The sequence below is a fragment of the Wyeomyia smithii genome, chromosome 2 (assembly GCF_029784165.1).
Source record: "Wyeomyia smithii strain HCP4-BCI-WySm-NY-G18 chromosome 2, ASM2978416v1, whole genome shotgun sequence".
Taxonomy (NCBI): domain Eukaryota; kingdom Metazoa; phylum Arthropoda; class Insecta; order Diptera; family Culicidae; genus Wyeomyia; species Wyeomyia smithii.
The window spans coordinates 68,520,302-68,538,751 of NC_073695.1; the positions used below are offsets into that span (position 1 = coordinate 68,520,302).

The 18,450-nt window shown below is 38.7% G+C and overlaps 1 protein-coding gene across 1 annotated transcript in view; it reads left to right on the top strand.

The window, feature by feature from the left end:
- LOC129725269 (uncharacterized) overlaps positions 1-18,450 on the top strand; it is a 624,604-nt gene that overhangs the window by 429,153 nt on the left and 177,001 nt on the right. Inside the window, exon 5 of the mRNA XM_055680865.1 lies at positions 17,756-17,927. Coding sequence (XP_055536840.1) covers positions 17,756-17,927 — 172 coding nt within the window. The remainder of the gene's footprint in view (positions 1-17,755; positions 17,928-18,450) is intronic.

Below are 18,450 nucleotides of genomic sequence, written 5' to 3' on the forward strand. Positions count from 1 at the left end.
AGAGCATAGCTTTTTAGTTTGGAAAGGTCTGCATGAAACAAGTTTTCATTGCTCTATTGAAAAGAAGGTAAACTACGGAAGCATATTCAAATTCAGCAATGAATAACACTAGAGGCTAATGTTTGCCTAATAACGACAGCCACCGTTGCATAATTCATCAGGCTTTTTACGGACAAAAAGATCTCAAGCATTTTCGTAGATTTCACCCGAACGAATTGGTTCCTCAGTTTTATTTACAACTTACGTAAGGATTTGCATTTGCCGGTCGTTGCTATCTTTTTTTGCATTTCAATTAACTTTTTCGTTTTACTGTTAAACGGGCAATTTGCATTGCTTCTGGAATAATTTATAATAGGTCCTAGAGCTATGCCAAATCAGATTTTAAAGACGATTTCTCCAAACGGTGCAGGCAATCCTTGGAATCAAAATGATAATATCTGAATACAAGCTCAGATACCAGTCGAAAATTGAAACGACCTCCAATGAGTTTGCTCGAATATAATTTGATTAATATCCTGAAAAACTATCGAAATTTTGGTTTTCTTGCTCAACATATTTTTTTTTTTTCTATTTCCCAATCGGAATTACATCAAACTTCTCCGAATCCCGAAAATATTAGTCGAATCGTTACCCGTTCCGAAGCTTTCCATTCCGAAATAAAAGCGCATTTTCATGAATCCGAACGATAGATGAGTTCACGTCGACTTAAGCTGGTCATTGCAGAATCATTATTGGATCCCTTTTACTCTTGTTGGTCATTAAAGGCGTGCGAAACCGAAATGGTGTATTTCCACATGGAGCTGTCCCAATTTCGGTAAAATGGTGTGAATGCAAAGAACAGTTGTAAATGCATTTGAGCTGTCATCAGCACGATCCACGAAAGTGTTGTTAGTTGTCCCGAAGTTGAAGGTAACATTGGATGACAGTAACGCGTTGACAGGCATATCAGGGTGCGTTCAACAATTACGTAGATTTGGAGTTGGAAGTCCTGTTTTTTTTTTCATTCTGTATATAAAACCAAAATATTCACATGACACTCCAAGTTCGATGTTTATGAACTTACTATATCTCGTGTAGTTAGTAGAATTAAATACAGCAACCTTTTTCTTGGATGATCCACTAGCTTTAATGCATCGCTTCTCTGCGCACAAAACTTGTCGCACTGAATGTGGCTGACGGCAACGAAGTTGCTCTGCTTTCTTGAGCTTTTCTTGTACAGATATTCCAGATGGACGTCCTTTGCTTTCCACGCCACACGGCCTTCGTTTCATTTCGTGCCCATAAATTCTTATCACGGGAATGTGAAATCTTTTTACGTCTGTACAGCAGTAAAAGACACTACACTACAGGCCCGGAAGCACTTCCTTACTTACCCTTCCACTGTAGGAAACGATTTCCTGCTGACTTATGATTTCTTTTCACTTCCTGAATTTTTCTTTCGCCTCCTGGAGGCTTTCACTTACCTCTAGGGGTACGCGTGCCCCAGGTTGAAAATCACTGTTTCATAATGGATGATATTTTTTCCTGAACTGATGATTTCTAAATATTGTATTGTATAATTTGTTAGGCTTCTGACTGAACAACAACAAAAATGTTTGAGGCAAAAATAATTTACTCGTGAAAATGCCTGTGAAGATTATTTCGCATGAAGAACAGCAAATGAACATGGCACAAATCACTGTAAACTATAATAATGTAGTACATACTGTAGACGCACCGTGCTCCCACAGACCGTTATTATAAAAAAATGCTCGAAAGAATCTGAGTACATCATTTTCGTTATGACGTCCTAAATCTCAGGTCAAAATTTCAAAATTATCGTACGGTACATTTTAGAGTAATGCCCTTTTAAAGGTCGTAAAGTACAAAAAGTGATATAAAAACGACGGAATACTCAATGAAAAAGCACGTTTCTCAACCACCATTTTATGAAATAACTTCCGAAATAGTTTCTACACATTCCAAGTATTATATTTCAAGCCATTTACAATCGGTGGAGTATTTATGATAAATATTAGTAAATAATGAGTATGTGTGTCCAATCACAAATGGTGACTACTCAACACTGTTAGTAATTTGTAATTTCAATTGTTAGGATTTGTTTGCTTTCGCAATTAGGACTTATCATTCGTAGGGATTTAAACCTACTTGTCAAGAAAGGAAAGTAAACTTAAACTAACTTAAATGCTAACTTATTGGCCATAAAGAGAGTTTATCGTAGCAATTGAGGATTGCAACGATTTTTGTCGAAAATTGTTAATAATTTTATTTGACATAGCTTCTAATGGTTCAACACCAGTAAGTCTATGCAATTCGAGTGTACCAAACCAAGGAGGACGCTTCGAAATCATTTTCAGAATTTTATTCTGAATCCTTTGGAGCGTTTTCTTCCTTGTTGAACAGCAACTTGACCAGATCGGTACAGCATAAAAGCAAAGCCTTGGTGCTACATTCCGTATCGGAACTCGACCTTCTGTTTATTTTACACAGACTTCGCAGCCAACTGTTAAGTGTACAGGACAATTGCGGGGCTAGCGCTACGATCCTACTGACACTAATAGTCTCTCCCGAGCCGAGACTCGAACCTACGACGACTGGCTTGTTAGGCCAGCATCGTACCTCGAGACCAGCTGGGAGCGGTACAGCATAAAGCATTGCTGGTCTAAAAATTTGTTTGTAAATCAAAAGTTTGTTCTTTAAACAAAGTTTAGAATTCCTGTTAATGAGAGGATATAAACATCTCGTATATTTGATGCACTTGGCTTATATACTCTCAATGTGCTCTTTGAAAATAAGTTTTTTATCGTAAATTAGTCCCAAGTACTTAACCTTGTCAGACCAACTTAAAGCAACCCCATTCATCTTGACAACGTGATTATTGTTTGGCTTGAGGAAAGAAGCCCTAGTCTTATGGGGAAAAATTATCATTTGAGTTTTAGAAAAAATATCTAAACTTTTCTGCAATCGACTGCATATGACACGAAGGCTTTTTCCTTTTACGGAAATGCTTGTGTCATCGCAGAACAATGACTTTGTGCATCCTGGTGACAAATCAGGAAGATCTGAAGTGAATATGTTGTACAGGACTGGGCCCAAGACAGAACCTTGAGGCACACCTGCTCTGACAGGAAATCTATCAGATTTTGATTTCTGATAGACAACCTGCAGAGCTCGATCAGTAAGATAATTTTTCAAAATTTTGATTAGGAAAATTGGAAAATTAAATGTTTGCAATTTCGCAATCAAACCTTTATGCCAAACACTGTCGAATGCTTTTTCTATGTCTAAAAGAGCAGCTCCAGTGGAATAACCTTCAGATTTGTTAGCTCGTATCATATTAGTAACTCCGAGCAATTGATGAGTAGTGGAATGCCCATGGCGAAATCCAAACTGTTCATTTGCAAAAATTGAATTTTCGTTGATGTGTGACATCATTCTGTTAAGAATAATTCTCTCAAACAGTTTACTTATAGAAGAAAGCATACTGATTGGTCGATAACTTGAAACCTCAGCTGGATTCTTATCCGGTTTTAAAATTGGAGTAATATTTGCATTTTTCCATAATTTGAGAAAATATGCAATTTTGAAGCAGCAATTGCAAATTTTTACTAAAAATTCTATTGTGCTCTGAGGGAGATGTTTGATTAATATGTTAAAGATTCCATCATCACCAGGTGCTTTCATGTTTTTGATATTTTTAATAATTGATTTAATCTCATTCAAGTTAGTTTCAATTATTTCTGCAGGTGAAAAATTCTGGGAAGAAATTAAATCAAATTGACGTGTGACTTCATTTTCAATTGGACTCACAAAACTCAAATATGAGTTATGAACACTTCAAACTGCTGAGCAAGTCTTTGAGCCTTTTGTTCATTGGATACAAGAAAACGTTCACCATCTTTTAAAACTGGAATAGGCTTTGAAGGTTTCTTAAGAATCTTCGACAGCTTCCAAAAAGGTTTTGAATATGGTTTCAATTTTTCAACTCTAATCTCAAAATTTTGATTTCTCAGAAATGTAAATCTATGTTTAATCTCTTTCTGTAAATCTTTATAAATAGTTTTGAAAACAGGGTCACGCGAACTTTGATATTGACGTCTGCGGACATTTTTCAAACGAATTAGAAGTTGAAGATTTTCGTCAATTATTGGTGAATCAAATTTCACTTGAGCCTTTGGAATTATTAAAAATTTTTATTAAAATTTCTCTCAATATGAGTTTTGTATCTTTCCCAATGAGCCTTGTTATAATTAAAAACAGAGCTCATAGGGTTTAAAACTGATTCATGTGATAAAGAAAAAGTTATTGGAAGATAGTCAGAATCAGAGTCAGCATGTGCGATCAAATCACTACATACGTGACTCTGATCTGGTAGCACCAAATCAATTGTTGAAGGGTTTTTTACAGAAGAAAAGCATGTAGGACTATTCGGAGACAAAATAGAACAGTATCCTGAAGAACAATCATTGAATAAAATTTTTCCATTGGAATTACTTTGAGAATTATTCCATGATCGATGTTTAGCGTTAAAATCGCCGGTTATAAAAAATTTTAAACGATTTCTGGTGAGTTTTTGTAAATCATCTTTATAATAATTTTTGTGCTCGCGTGTGCACTGGAATGGTAAATATGCTGCGGCAATAAATAAAATCCCAAATTCAGTGTGGACTTCAATTCCCAAAGTTTCAATAACTTTCGTCTGAAGATGGGGAAGAGCACGATGTTCGATTCGGCGATGAATAACAATTGCAACTCCACCGCCGGAGCCTTGAATTCTATCATATCTATGAACCACGTAATTGGGATCATATTTTAATTTTATGTTAGGTTTCAAAAATGTTTCAGTAATCATTGCAATATGCACATTATTTACTGTTAAAAAAATAAAAACCTCATTCTCATTGGCCTTCAATGAGCGAGCATTCCAATTTAAAATTTTGATCGGTTTATTTAAAATCTTTGCTAAATTTTAAATTAGAAACAATTTTAATTGTAAAATTTGTACCTGTTTGGATGGCTTCAAACATTGATTTTGCCTTCAACATGGCGTTCATAAGATCGAACATTGCTTGTTGCTGTGTTTTGCTTACCCATATTAGCGGTCATTTTCGAACTACCAACATTAGGCGGTAGAATGTTCGAACTTTCTGTAACCTGTGCATATGTTAAACGAGTATGCAAAAGGGTAGAAGAAGTGGGCGGTACTGGTACGCTTGGAGAATTTTGTTTTGAAGTGAAAATTTTTACTCTCTTTCACAGGACATGTGTCCTTTTTGTGAGAAGAGTCTCCACAAATGAGGCATTTTTGGTCCATGTTACAGAACTTTGAACCATGGCCATAACGTTGGCAAATACAGCATTGGGTGATATGCTTTTCACCTCCGCTAAACTTCCTATAAATTTCCCACTTTACACGCACGTTATATAAAGCATGTGCTTTTTCAAAAAAAATTTAAGTTATTAACCTCACTGCGGTTAAAATGAATTAAATAATTAACAAGGGAAATTTCAGTTTGCTGACTGTTTTCGCCTCGTGATTTTTGTTTCATTAGAATTACTTGGGTAGGGGCTATGCCAAGTAATTCTGTTAAAGTAAGTTTGATCTCATCAACGGTTTGATCGTTAGTGAGACCTTTCAATACGACCTTGAACGGCTTGGCGCTCTTAGTGTCATATGTAAAAAATTTATACATCTTTTCAGTTAAATACTGAATAAGACGATTACGACCCTTAATAGAGTCGGCTAATAAGCGACATTCGCCTCTACGACCAATTTGATAGGTAACTTTAACAGTCAGAAACAAACGTTGAAAGTTCCTTCTTGAAACTATTGAATTCAGAAGAAATAGTTACCACAATAGTTGGAACTTTCTCCTTTTTTAAAGAATTTACATTTTGTACAGTTTCATTACTAATAATTTCCATTTCACCAGTTTCTTGCTCAGGCAAAATATCAAAAGGATTGTCACTAATGACACTCGAAGTGTCGGAAAGAGATGCCTCTCTTTTCCTCCCCGCAGCGATGCGAGGTTTCTTTTTCCGTCCTGCCATTTTAGGTGATACGAAAAAAGTTAAAACAAATGTTAAATTCAAAATCAGGTAGTCTTGAGAAAGACTGATGGGAAATAGCTTTTAGGTAGTCTTTAAAAGACACACTGACAAAACACAAACTTTGAAGCTATAGGCAGTCAAAGACCAGTCCACAAGCAACCGAAAACACGTCTGATCTGTAGGACAGTTCAAAACGCACTGCTTAAAAACGCTTTATTGCTCATTAGTGCGGCCTCTGATGGAAAGCGGCGTCTAATTTGGTGCCCTCATCAGCTAGTGTGGATTCTACGCATCGAACATATCCAGAAAAGATTCCTACGATTTGCACTAAGGGATTTACCTTGGATCCTGTGAATCTTTCACCGTATCCTGATCGCTGTCGTCTAATCGGCCTCGAGACACTGGAACGACGAAGAAAAATTCAACAAGCTGTATTCATCGCCAAAATAATTAACAACGAAATTGACGCCCCTAGAACGCTATCTCTATTAAACTTTCGGGCTTCCCAACAAACTCTTCACTCTACTGGACTGCTGCAACGAAACTTCCATCGTACTACATTTGGGTGCACTGCCTGTATCCGTACCTTTTCTGTTGTTGAAAATTTATTCAAACTTGGTAAACCATCATTTATGTTTGAACGAAGACTACATAATAATACCTCGCTTTTATAATTTTGACCGTACAACTTTTAATCAGACTTTTGCCAGTTTAATTTAATTAAATAAATAAATAAATACATAAACAATCTGGTACTTGAAAGAGGTGTTTGCAATAGAGTCTATTGCACGAAATTCCCTATCTCCGGAATTCGGCCACAGAACCTCCTGAACCAGCGATTTCGACTCTCTGCTGCTGAAGTTTTCGAGCAAGCAAGTAAACTCGCGCTGGTTCCAATCGTTTACCGTTTTCTGTTTCCGTGTTCGTAGCCTAGGTCTTTGCCGGTTGTTCCGTTCCGTATTTCTAATTCCGTTGTTCGCTGTTAGGAGAGTTATGGTATGTTACCTTATCAGGGTCCAGCTACACCTAAGACAGCAACCCGACCACCAGGATGGTAAGGACTCCATGGATGACCACTCCAATTTATCTCATCAAACCTTAGAGCATTCTCGGATTTATTTCATAGAAAAAACAATCGAATTTCACTCACGACCATAGAACTTTTCTGGGGTACATACCAGTATCATTTCAAATGAAACACGGCTTGAAAATTTTGAAAAATATTCGACAATAATGCACGAGTTTCCGGAACTTGCTGCAGATTGATTTCCGCTAACATTCAACATTGACGTTAGGTGATACTAGTTGTGGCAAAGATTTTCTTGGTTTCATGCATAGATAAAACATACTAAGCTCGAAAAGATTAATACTCCAGTTTTCTCTCAACAATTTGTACCACGGTAAATGCCAATGCCAAAGCCTCCATCGGTAGTATCCGAAAACTAATTTGCGTAATTTACTCTTCGAAACTCACTAATTTATCTACTGAAATAGGCAAACAGAACCATGAATATAAATCAACTAATCTTCGGGCTGTGTCGATACAATATTCATCCAGCCTTCCTCTACAGTATGTAATTACAGGAGGCAGAAGCTTGAAGGATGTTTCCAGAATGCTTCAATGTATCAACGTCAAATTCCGTGGGAAAGAGGTGCAAACATCAAATATTCTACCACTGAATGTTTCACCTATAATTCGAGCAATTTGTTCTGGCTTGCCGAGAACATCTCCTTCCTCCTAGTGTGTTTCCCATCATTGAACCTCTCGATACCGCTGACACATGGCTCATCAATATTCAATCTAACCTCACCATTTGATTTTCCGATTTTCCAGACTTTTACTTGTTGCATTGCCGTGCCGGAGTCCACAAGCCATGTCAAGAGCATACTCTATGAACTGAATCCAGGGATTAGACTGAAGTGAGCTTATGCTACCGCCCTTCTTCGATTTCGCTCCACGCAAATACCATCCTTAAGCATGGTCAATTTAGCACACAACTAACCTCTAACGGTCTTACTGCATACAGATGGAGGACTCTCTAGATAGTTAGGATTTGATGATATAGAAATGTTTCGCATACCCATAGACTAAGATTTAAATGAATTATGTTTAATATGAAACGCTAACACATCAACTAACTATCAAGATCTGATGAAATCCATTCTCATTTGAGCTGCTATACTATTTGCATCCCTCCGTTTTAGCCCAGCCAAACCCGTGATTTAGCACCTCGTGAGGAAGTCATACATTCTCCACTAGGCGAAGTGTATTAGAGTAATTTGTTCTTTCAATTTTCGGATCCATTTGTCATCTAACATCATCCGTTTCGGCGTCAAATCAGTTGCGGTTTGGGTACCTCATGTAAGCCTCAGCCTGACGAGTGATTGTAAAGGCAATTTGTTCGTTCCAGGAGTGAATGCCACCCAATCCATCACGCTGATTGATGACTGATTTGACGTTAGGGCATATATTTTGCACCGCACTCGAAATTCCAGTATGTGCGATTTTATCGTGTCGAATTGACTGCACTCTGGTTTCACTGCAGCACATAAATTCAAACGTCGCCCGCCTTCTAACCGGCCATAAACGTACCCGCTTTGCAATAGATCGTATAGTTTTGACAGTAGTTTTTTACCGACTTTGAAATCATCACTTTGAAAATTTTAATTGATGCTTTCGAACATTAAAAAGTAGGTGGGCTTGAATTGACTATTTTGGAATACGTTGTTATAAAATACTGCTATTATTAGGCGGTTGACAAGGCGCTCGAGACACAAAAAAATAGTTTCAAAATTGTCTTCACTATTGAAAAAAAGAAGTAGTTTGTTTAGTGTATATTTTTTCTATCCCTATAAATCAGTTGGCTTCAAATCGTCCATAGACAAAATTTTGGTGGAGTTTTCAGTTTCAAAATATAACATATTTGCCGTTTTCAAAAATAGGCCTTGAGTCAGAACAGTGGAAAAGTCATGTGTCCACTAAACAATAGATACATTCAAGTTAAAACTAAAAATCAAACATTTAAAACAACCTAAGTTTCAAAGAGCTACAAACCTTTCTTAATTGTTGAATATGACACTCAGGGCGTCGATCAATATACAAAACATAATGTGAAAATTAAATAAGTGCAGCATCCACTACCAAAAAAATTTATTCAACAATTCACCGGGACGTTAATATAAAAGCAGGGCACAGAGCACAATCTTAAACATTTTTTAAAAAGAGAGTGAAAAAGTTTGTCAAATTGAATTAAAAAATTTTGTCTATGGACGATTTAAATGGAGTTGCTTGCACTAGGACTGGTTGCATTTTTTAATAGGGGACTAATTGCAAAATAGTCTTTACTTCAAACGGAAGAAATAGTTTCAAGTTTCAAGGTTCAAACTATAAAACAAAAGCACTTCTCTTGATGATTGAAGATTTTGCCCAAACTGAGCCCGCAAACACAAGCCATTGTAGCTGTGTATAAAAAAACACCACTTCTGGCTTTTGCCAGTCAACCAGCATATTTCTAGTATAATTACCTACTGCTGCAGAAACCACCAATTAGCATGCAAATGTAGGGATTGCTGCGCTAACATTTTATTGCATTCCATCATCTTCATATGTACAGACACCTCGGAGTAAAAACGCGGATGGAAGGTTGTTTTTTTCCAGTGCGAGGGCGGCGTATATTTACAACAAACAATAACTCTCGTTTGGCATTAGATTTCCTCCAGCACCTTCTCTTTATGCAATCTACTTTGTTTGAAGAGCTACCAACTGTCGTAAACGAACACTATCTGCATGAAATGCAATTTCGCCTAGATTCATCTGCATTGCATCGCATGAACGCATTACAGAAAATATGCTACCCTCTAGACCCATACTCTACCGTTTTCCGCGATGCAGTGTTGAGTACTCTTAAGGTGAAACCATGTTGAAGCCATAAATGGTCGACTGCGATTCACCACTACGCATTTTCGCAAGATTCGAAAATAGCTAATACGTTTTCTGTGTAAACGCTATTTCATATTTGGTCCACCGCAGTAAACTTAAAAAACCGTTTTCACAGGTAACGCATCAACTATTACCAAGTTTTGTGCCTTTGAAAATTCGAAGTGGTGGCTCGAAGTCGGCCATTTATGGCTTCAAAATAGTTGCGCCTTAAACGGAGGAGGTTGGGATGATGACGAGGATTCCTGTACAGATGAAACCATCGTTCGTTGCCGTGAAGCCTATATATCTGCTAATTCGAGTTTAATTACTTCATTTGTTGTTATTTGTCCCCAAGGGAGATGGTTAGTTATGAGTTGCTTCTCATTGGGTTGACTGGCCCGAGCACGGTTTGTACACGCGAATGTTTTGGGCAATTGAAACACATTTTTTTCGGTTTTCCAATTTTTCACCAACACATCAGTACAAACATGTAAGATGATACTGTTTCTGGTAATATTTTTATTGAATTAGGGATTTTTGTCGACCAAAATACGAAAAAAGCTAAGGAAATATTTATACGAACGACGCGTCATGACTGCAACACATTCTTTATTCAGGTTTCAAAGCTGCCTAATCATCACAGCCAAACAGCAAAACACATAAAAAGTTAACAGCGAAAAACAACAAGTTGCTTGCACACGGCGTCGAACAAATTGAAACAAATTGAGCATCACAGATGCGAGCAAAAAATCAAACTAAATCAATCAAATTTAACAGAAAATCATTGCTGAACACCATTTCCAACCCCTAATCCACTAATTAATGCTAATTTCGATTTGTGGAGTAGCAGATTTGCTAGTTTTTGAATTGAGCCGTATGGACCATTCCGAATAAAAAAATCTGGTATGGTATAATCCAAATGTCTCCAGTTTGTAACCGTCAGGTACAAAATAATAGTCAGTAGGATTAGTCATATTAAATATTAAACTAATGCTCAATACACTTTCACAATATAAACGCCACACAGTGCGTACAAGTGAGTGGTGAAATGATCAACTCCCGTCCAGTATGACAGAAAGGTTGAGAGGGAGGAAATATGTTATACGTATGGTTGTCAGAATAATTCGTCATCCTGTATAAGATAGTATTTGGCTGTGTGCTAAATTTGGAAAATTAAAAAGTGCTGTGCTGTTTGTGAGCCAGTTGAGTTCACTCAAGTAACGAAGTGAACTCTGAATGCGGAAACACAGTCTGCAAGATAATTGAAGTAATGATCTGGAACCTGCCTGCCTGTCTGTCTGTCTGTCTGTCTGTCTGTCTGTCTGTCTGTCTGTCTGTCTGTCTGTCTGTCTGTCTGTCTGTCTGTCTGTCTGTCTGTCTGTCTGTCTGTCTGTCTGTCTGTCTGTCTGTCTGTCTGTCTGTCTGTCTGTCTGTCTGTCTGTCTGTCTGTCTGTCTGTCTGTCTGTCTGTCTGTCTGTCTGTCTGTCTGTCTGTCTGTCTGTCTGTCTGTCTGTCTGTCTGTCTGTCTGTCTGTCTGTCTGTCTGTCTGTCTGTCTGTCTGTCTGTCTGTCTGTCTGTCTGTCTGTCTGTCTGTCTGTCTGTCTGTCTGTCTGTCTGTCTGTCTGTCTGTCTGTCTGTCTGTCTGTCTGTCTGTCTGTCTGTCTGTCTGTCTGTCTGTCTGTCTGTCTGTCTGTCTGTCTGTCTGTCTGTCTGTCTGTCTGTCTGTCTGTCTGTCTGTCTGTCTGTCTGTCTGTCTGTCTGTCTGTCTGTCTGTCTGTCTGTCTGTCTGTCTGTCTGTCTGTCTGTCTGTCTGTCTGTCTGTCTGTCTGTCTGTCTGTCTGTCTGTCTGTCTGTCTGTCTGTCTGTCTGTCTGTCTGTCTGTCTGTCTGTCTGTCTGTCTGTCTGTCGGTCTGTCTGTCTGTCTGTCTGTCTGTCTGTCTGTCTGTCTGTCTGTCTGTCTGTCTGTCTGTCTGTCGGTCTGTCTGTCTGTCTGTCTGTCTGTCTGTCTGTCTGTCTGTCTGTCTGTCTGTCTGTCGGTCTGTCTGTCTGTCTGTCTGTCTGTCTGTCTGTCTGTCTGTCTGTCTGTCTGTCTGTCGGTCTGTCTGTCTGTCTGTCTGTCTGTCTGTCTGTCTGTCTGTCTGTCTGTCTGTCTGTCGGTCTGTCTGTCTGTCTGTCTGTCTGTCTGTCTGTCTGTCTGTCTGTCTGTCTGTCTGTCTGTCTGTCTGTCTGTCTGTCTGTCTGTCTGTCTGTCTGTCTGTCGGTCTGTCTGTCTGTCTGTCTGTCTGTCTGTCTGTCTGTCTGTCTGTCTGTCTGTCTGTCTGTCTGTCTGTCTGTCTGTCTGTCTGTCTGTCTGTCTGTCTGTCTGTCTGTCTGTCTGTCTGTCTGTCTGTCTGTCTGTCTGTCTGTCTGTCTGTCTGTCTGTCTGTCTGTCTGTCTGTCTGTCTGTCTGTCTGTCTGTCTGTCTGTCTGTCTGTCTGTCTGTCTGTCTGTCTGTCTGTCTGTCTGTCTGTCTGTCTGTCTGTCTGTCTGTCTGTCTGTCTGTCTGTCTGTCTGTCTGTCTGTCTGTCTGTCTGTCTGTCTGTCTGTCTGTCTGTCTGTCTGTCTGTCTGTCTGTCTGTCTGTCTGTCTGTCTGTCTGTCTGTCTGTCTGTCTGTCTGTCTGTCTGTCTGTCTGTCTGTCTGTCTGTCTGTCTGTCTGTCTGTCTGTCTGTCTGTCTGTCTGTCTGTCTGTCTGTCTGTCTGTCTGTCTGTCTGTCTGTCTGTCTGTCTGTCTGTCTGTCTGTCTGTCTGTCTGTCTGTCTCTCTGTCTCTCTGTCTAAACTAGACTTGGACACTACTAAACCGATCGACATGAAAATTTGTATCTAGGGATTTTTGGGGCCGGGGAAGGTTCTTATGATAGTTTGAGTACCCTCTCTTTTCTGAAAGGAAGAGCCCCTATACAAATTAAACACAAATTTTTGCATAACTCGAAAACTCATTAAGCAAATGAAGCCAAACTTGGCACTATATTGTATTAAAAAGCAAGCAATATATCTTTGGTAGTTTGACACCCCTCCCTGCTCTAGAAAGGAGGGCTCCCATACAAACGAAACTCAAATATATGATAACTCGATATTTATTCTCGCAAATGGAACCAAATTTGGTTTTTGAATGTTTTTGGGAGTGAAAAATGTTTTTATGATGGTTTGTCGCCCCTCCATACTTTGTTAGTAAGGGGAGGGTCTGGAAAATAACTGAAAGTGACCAAATACCACCCAATGATATGTGATTCTTTAAGCTATTTGATTTCGCCGTTCCAGCATCCGACTACACGAATTTTCTCGAAATATTTACCGATTGGCAATGGGGAAGTATCAGTTTCGGTTTTTGTTTGATTGATTTCATTCCTGCGATATTTCAGCCGCTGAATGTCGACAAAAGGAAAATTCATTACGAATGTGTTCCGAACATTTTTCAGAATCATGTGAACCAAAGATTTCGACAATTTGAATTTTATCTTTTAACACTAAATTCGTGGGAATCAACATATCGTATGAATAAATCAATAAATTGCAAGAATAGTCACGAAGAAGTAACCAACTACGGAAAATGCTTAGAAACCTGAACCAACCCAAAGTATGGGACAAGATTAGTCGTGAACCTTATAAAAATCAATGTATAAAAAGCAACAATACTTCAAGGAAAGCTCGTGGCGATGATGTTCTTATTCCGATAAATCCAATCATTTGCCTTTGGAGGTTGAACGTTTCCAATATCCGATGTATATGTCGACTTTAAACAAAAGTATGTTAATCAATTAACAGTAATGTATAAACCAAGTTTTGTTTTCGATAACCTAACAAATTGTTGCGTATACTGCCTATAATCACATACCAGTCTCACCTGCATTCTTGTCGTTTTTATAGAGAAGTTATGGTAAATGTCTAACTCATTATATCATGAAATAACTTAAGCAAGAAATATACCTTTACGCGCTGTTTTCTCAACTTGATGAAAATGAAGATGGGACTGATATGCGATTATAGGCAGTATAGAACGAGTGGAGTTCCTTCATGCGTACAATCATCGTTGGTATACAATAATGAATTACATATATATCATCCTGGTGGACCTTTTTCCATGCTATGCTGAAGGCACGTGAAGCGTTAAAATAGCCGACGGCTTAGCCGTTATTGCCGAATATACATAACACTGGTCAACACAGGTGCACTCCAAAAGCTCAAATAAAAAAAAATGAAAGATTATAGCCATTCAACCATTCTTGTAAATTTTGGTGTCCCTAGCCACTAACTTAAATGAGTTTTCTCGTGAACATAACTTTGAAGCGACGAACCCGGCGAGCAATTACTATTCGAACTCTCACGTAAGTTGACTCGTTCTGGCAATGGCTAGGGGCACCAAAATTTATAGGAGTGGTTGAATAGCAAAAATCTTTCATTTTTTCCGGTTTGAGCTTTTGAAGTGCACTTTTTTCATTTTATCGACAAATGTTATCAAGCGTTTCGCACAGTGGCTCACATTCTGGATTTACTGTGGATATTGTTAATCACCAGAGAACCGAAGTGTCGTGCTAGTGTTAAATGAGACATCTTATGCATTTGAAATAAGTAAACGAGGCAAAAGTTTTGTCACTAGGGTCTCATCCCTCGTTGCGCTGTGCTCGTAATGACGCTCAATCAATCATGTGCAACCAAAGGACTGATAGCATAGTGACAAAAATACGTCGCAGTTTTAAAAATAATCTCTTCTAGACCGCTTAATTGCCATGGCATTCATCCCCAACTCTAATGCCATTTAAGTTTTTCTCATAATCGAATATTTATACCCTTGTCAGGGAAAGCCGCGCCGGCAGTATTGTGGCATTGTTACCGGTCCTTTCTCCCTATCTCTCTTTCTCATTTTTCTCCTCGACGCTGTGGGCGTTTATGTTCATGTTCAACCATATTTTCCGGATTGGTGGTGAATTTGAAAATCCCCCTTGCCGAGGGTCTTCCTTGATTATCGGAACACCCGAACAGAAGGACGTTCTGAATTTTAGGTAAAAACATTTTCAGTTAGCAGCAGCTATTCTAAGTATAATACAAAACCTGTTTGCAGAGCATTAGCAGTATGTCACGTCGATCGGAAACACCTTAATTTGTTTCGCTAGATTTTTCACTCGGATGCGGGTTTTTCTCTACCTTCATAAAATTCCCTCGTCCCTAGGACGAAATTTACATGATTTCGCCCAGCATTTGAATTTGCCCAAACTGACAAGCAGCAAGCTGCGCTGAGCAGAATCACCAAACACGAACCAAAGTAGCAATTTACTTTCGTAAATCCACTGAGGTCAACAAACTCGATTACGTATACCTGGTGCTTAATGTGTTAGGGGATCATTGTACTTGCAATGGAGGGTGGACATCTTTGCCAAGCATTGTTTGTAAACGATGATTCAACAATCTGACAGTGCTTTATTGCGGTGTTACCATCGTTACTATTTGTATAATTAAAAATTGGAATCGTGTTTAGCTAAGTATGTCTCCCGTTTTATATTACGTTCCATTATGTTCAGCAAGTTTTTTTGGATTGTTACGTAAATACTGTACTTCAAAATACCAAAGTTTTTAGAACACACAAACAAATCGATGTAAATCAATATAAGCATAGAATGTTCTGAGGAAAGCTTCAGCAAATTTTCCTAGCATCCCAGTCAACATTTTCATACCAGTCGTGTTCCGACCGAAATATCATGTATCATCAATACATGATAATGTATCAATAATGCAGGTAATCCAAAGACTTTCAGTAGTGCTCAGACATCGCTTGCATTATCAATAACCGCAGGTGATATTTTGTATTCAGATAACAACAAAATGAAGGCGATCAATCTCGTTTAGGCATCATCAGGCTGTTCATACGCCACTGTCTCTACAGGAAATACTCCAAATTAAAAGACAACAAATATTTCGTGTTTGGTGCAGAGCCAGTTGTGATTTGGGCAGTCTCACTCCTGAGAAGATGGACTACCTACAACAATCCATGCTGCGCTCTGTTGGAATGTAACTCGAAACAGTAAACAATCAGCAATGACTTAAAACAATTCAGCTGTAAATTTTTCAAACTAGAATACACGCTCTTCAAAATTGAAAGATGAATTTTGAAATTTTAAACAGTCTATGAGGTGCATATTGCAGTAGTGACTAAAACACTTTTCAATCTAAATTTTAGGCTCAAATTGTACTAGTTCCATGTTCAATTATGGTTATTATCTAAAAACACGCAATCTTTGATTGTGAATGGAATGGAATTTTTCTTATTTCTCAACTATTAATTTAGGTAATGGTCTCTAAGCAGTAAAAATAGTTGAATTTTCTGTGCTCCTAGCTATGCGAAATGAAATAAAAAGATTAACATAATCAGCTTGATAATGCAGCTCCGAGGAGCGTTATGTCAGGGAGATGGAAGCAGTAGTACTCAGTGCTGATAAAAGTCATTTTCCCCAGCAAAATTCTTCGAAAATTACAGCCAATCATTTTCAATTTTCACTTCCAATGATCGCAGCACTCTTTCAGATACACTAGATTTTCGTCCTAGTAACGTGCTGCTATACTCAGATGAAATAGATCACGCGCATCGTTCATGGTTACGGAATAAAATTTGACGACAAATCCAACCAAATGATCTTCACTTCAAAGCGCAAAAGAAAAACAAACAGTCTACTCAACCAAAATAAACCTCACCGAAACACTTTTTCACTAACACTGACCGATGCCTTGACAATCTTCGTTAACTGATAAACTGATTTTGTTGTCTTGCTTTCATCGCATGAAATATAATGAGGTGTTTTGACAGTTCACTTCCATGCAAAAAGCGGGGAGGGAGAACTCTGAAAGGATTGTAAAAAAATAACGTTCATGGATGCTTTTTTTCACTTTCACTCAAGAGTGTCAACAAATATCAACCCTGGTAGTACTAACCTCAAAAATCCTGTGGTCTGGTTTGGCTGAACGTTTAAAACGGCAAGTTTGGGTAGTTAAAAAGGTATCGTGTCGTACACACAACGGTTGCAGTGACCCGCCGGGAGACTGCGACAATAGTTGCCTTTCACACAAATTTATATCCAAAACTAGCTTTTGAATCTATGTTCCAACAAGCCAGAGGCCTGCAAACTTCTATTCCATGTTTGGATGATGAATAACTAATATTGAATAAATATATCACCTAAACTGTCGGCTCCACGATTCATTGTCAACTGCCTACAATAAATATTTAATCTACCCGTGCGCTTTGTTTTTCAACAACCTTCCGGCTCCCTGAAATTCGCCACCCTACTATGGATATGTACAGATTTAGTGCAGAGCACCGAAAACATCACCCATTGTGTTTCCGGTGATATTGTAACGCTTTGAATAAAGTCAAATATCAAAATGGCTAACTGCTATCGAAACAATGCACCGTGTACAAAAACACCTGCAGCATAAATCCTATGTTGTTTACCACCTGTAAAAAACGGCAGCCATTGTTTTCGGCGTGAAACAATAACTTTAACCGTGATTTGATATTCAAGCGCATACAAAACACTATTTTCAACCGACCGCTAGTGCTCCGTTTCGGGACGCATAATACAAGGATGTTTTGTCCCGTCCACTCATCCAAGCCGGAGTTAAGCGCTTCGGAGACTTACATTTATTGTCCGCTATTGCAATGTATTAGCTATCTGCCAGCTGGAAACCAGCGAATCCCGATATTTGTGTCCTTCTGATGATTTTTTTTTTACTTTTCTTTCTTTTCTGTCGTCCAGCATTCCACATCTACTCGAACAACTCGGTACGTCAGGCGGACGAGATCCTGTCGGTGAAATACGAGGACGGTCGCTGGTCCAAACCGTACTACGACTGCGGCGGTGGCAACATTTGGATGCTAACCTACACCGTACCTTTCTTCGGCTTCGAAAATGGAACATATTTCTTCAAGTAAGTACCAACTGGGATTGGAGAAAATCGTTTTTTTTTTTTCGTCAAATGTTGCTAGGATTTGACGTTTTATTGTGTACTAGAGGCTTTTCCGTTTCTCAATTTCACCACGAGCTTAACCACAAACGAGCGGTTTTTTCAATCGTTCCCAAGCAGGAGTTCGTTCCTATACCTACTGCTCTAGCAGTCACAAACGGAGATATTTCACCAGCCTTACTAGCGTGATAGATGACTTTCGAAATTCGTTTGTGATGGAGGTGTTTGCTAATAAAGTGTATCCGGAATGTCAGGAAAGATTCTGTCATTGTTCTGTTTCGACGGGAATAACAAACAGTATGAGTGATGAATTGTTTCAGTTTGATGAATTGCAACGATGGCTTCGGAGATCAATGGAATTGTACTTGAAGCTGTCGTGTCCGGCGGAAATGACTGATGGGCGCCGGGTGGTAGAATATTTTCTTTGATACTATTGATCTTGGCTGTTGGAAGTCGCTATCTGCGGTGCCTCAGGGTAAAAAAAGTT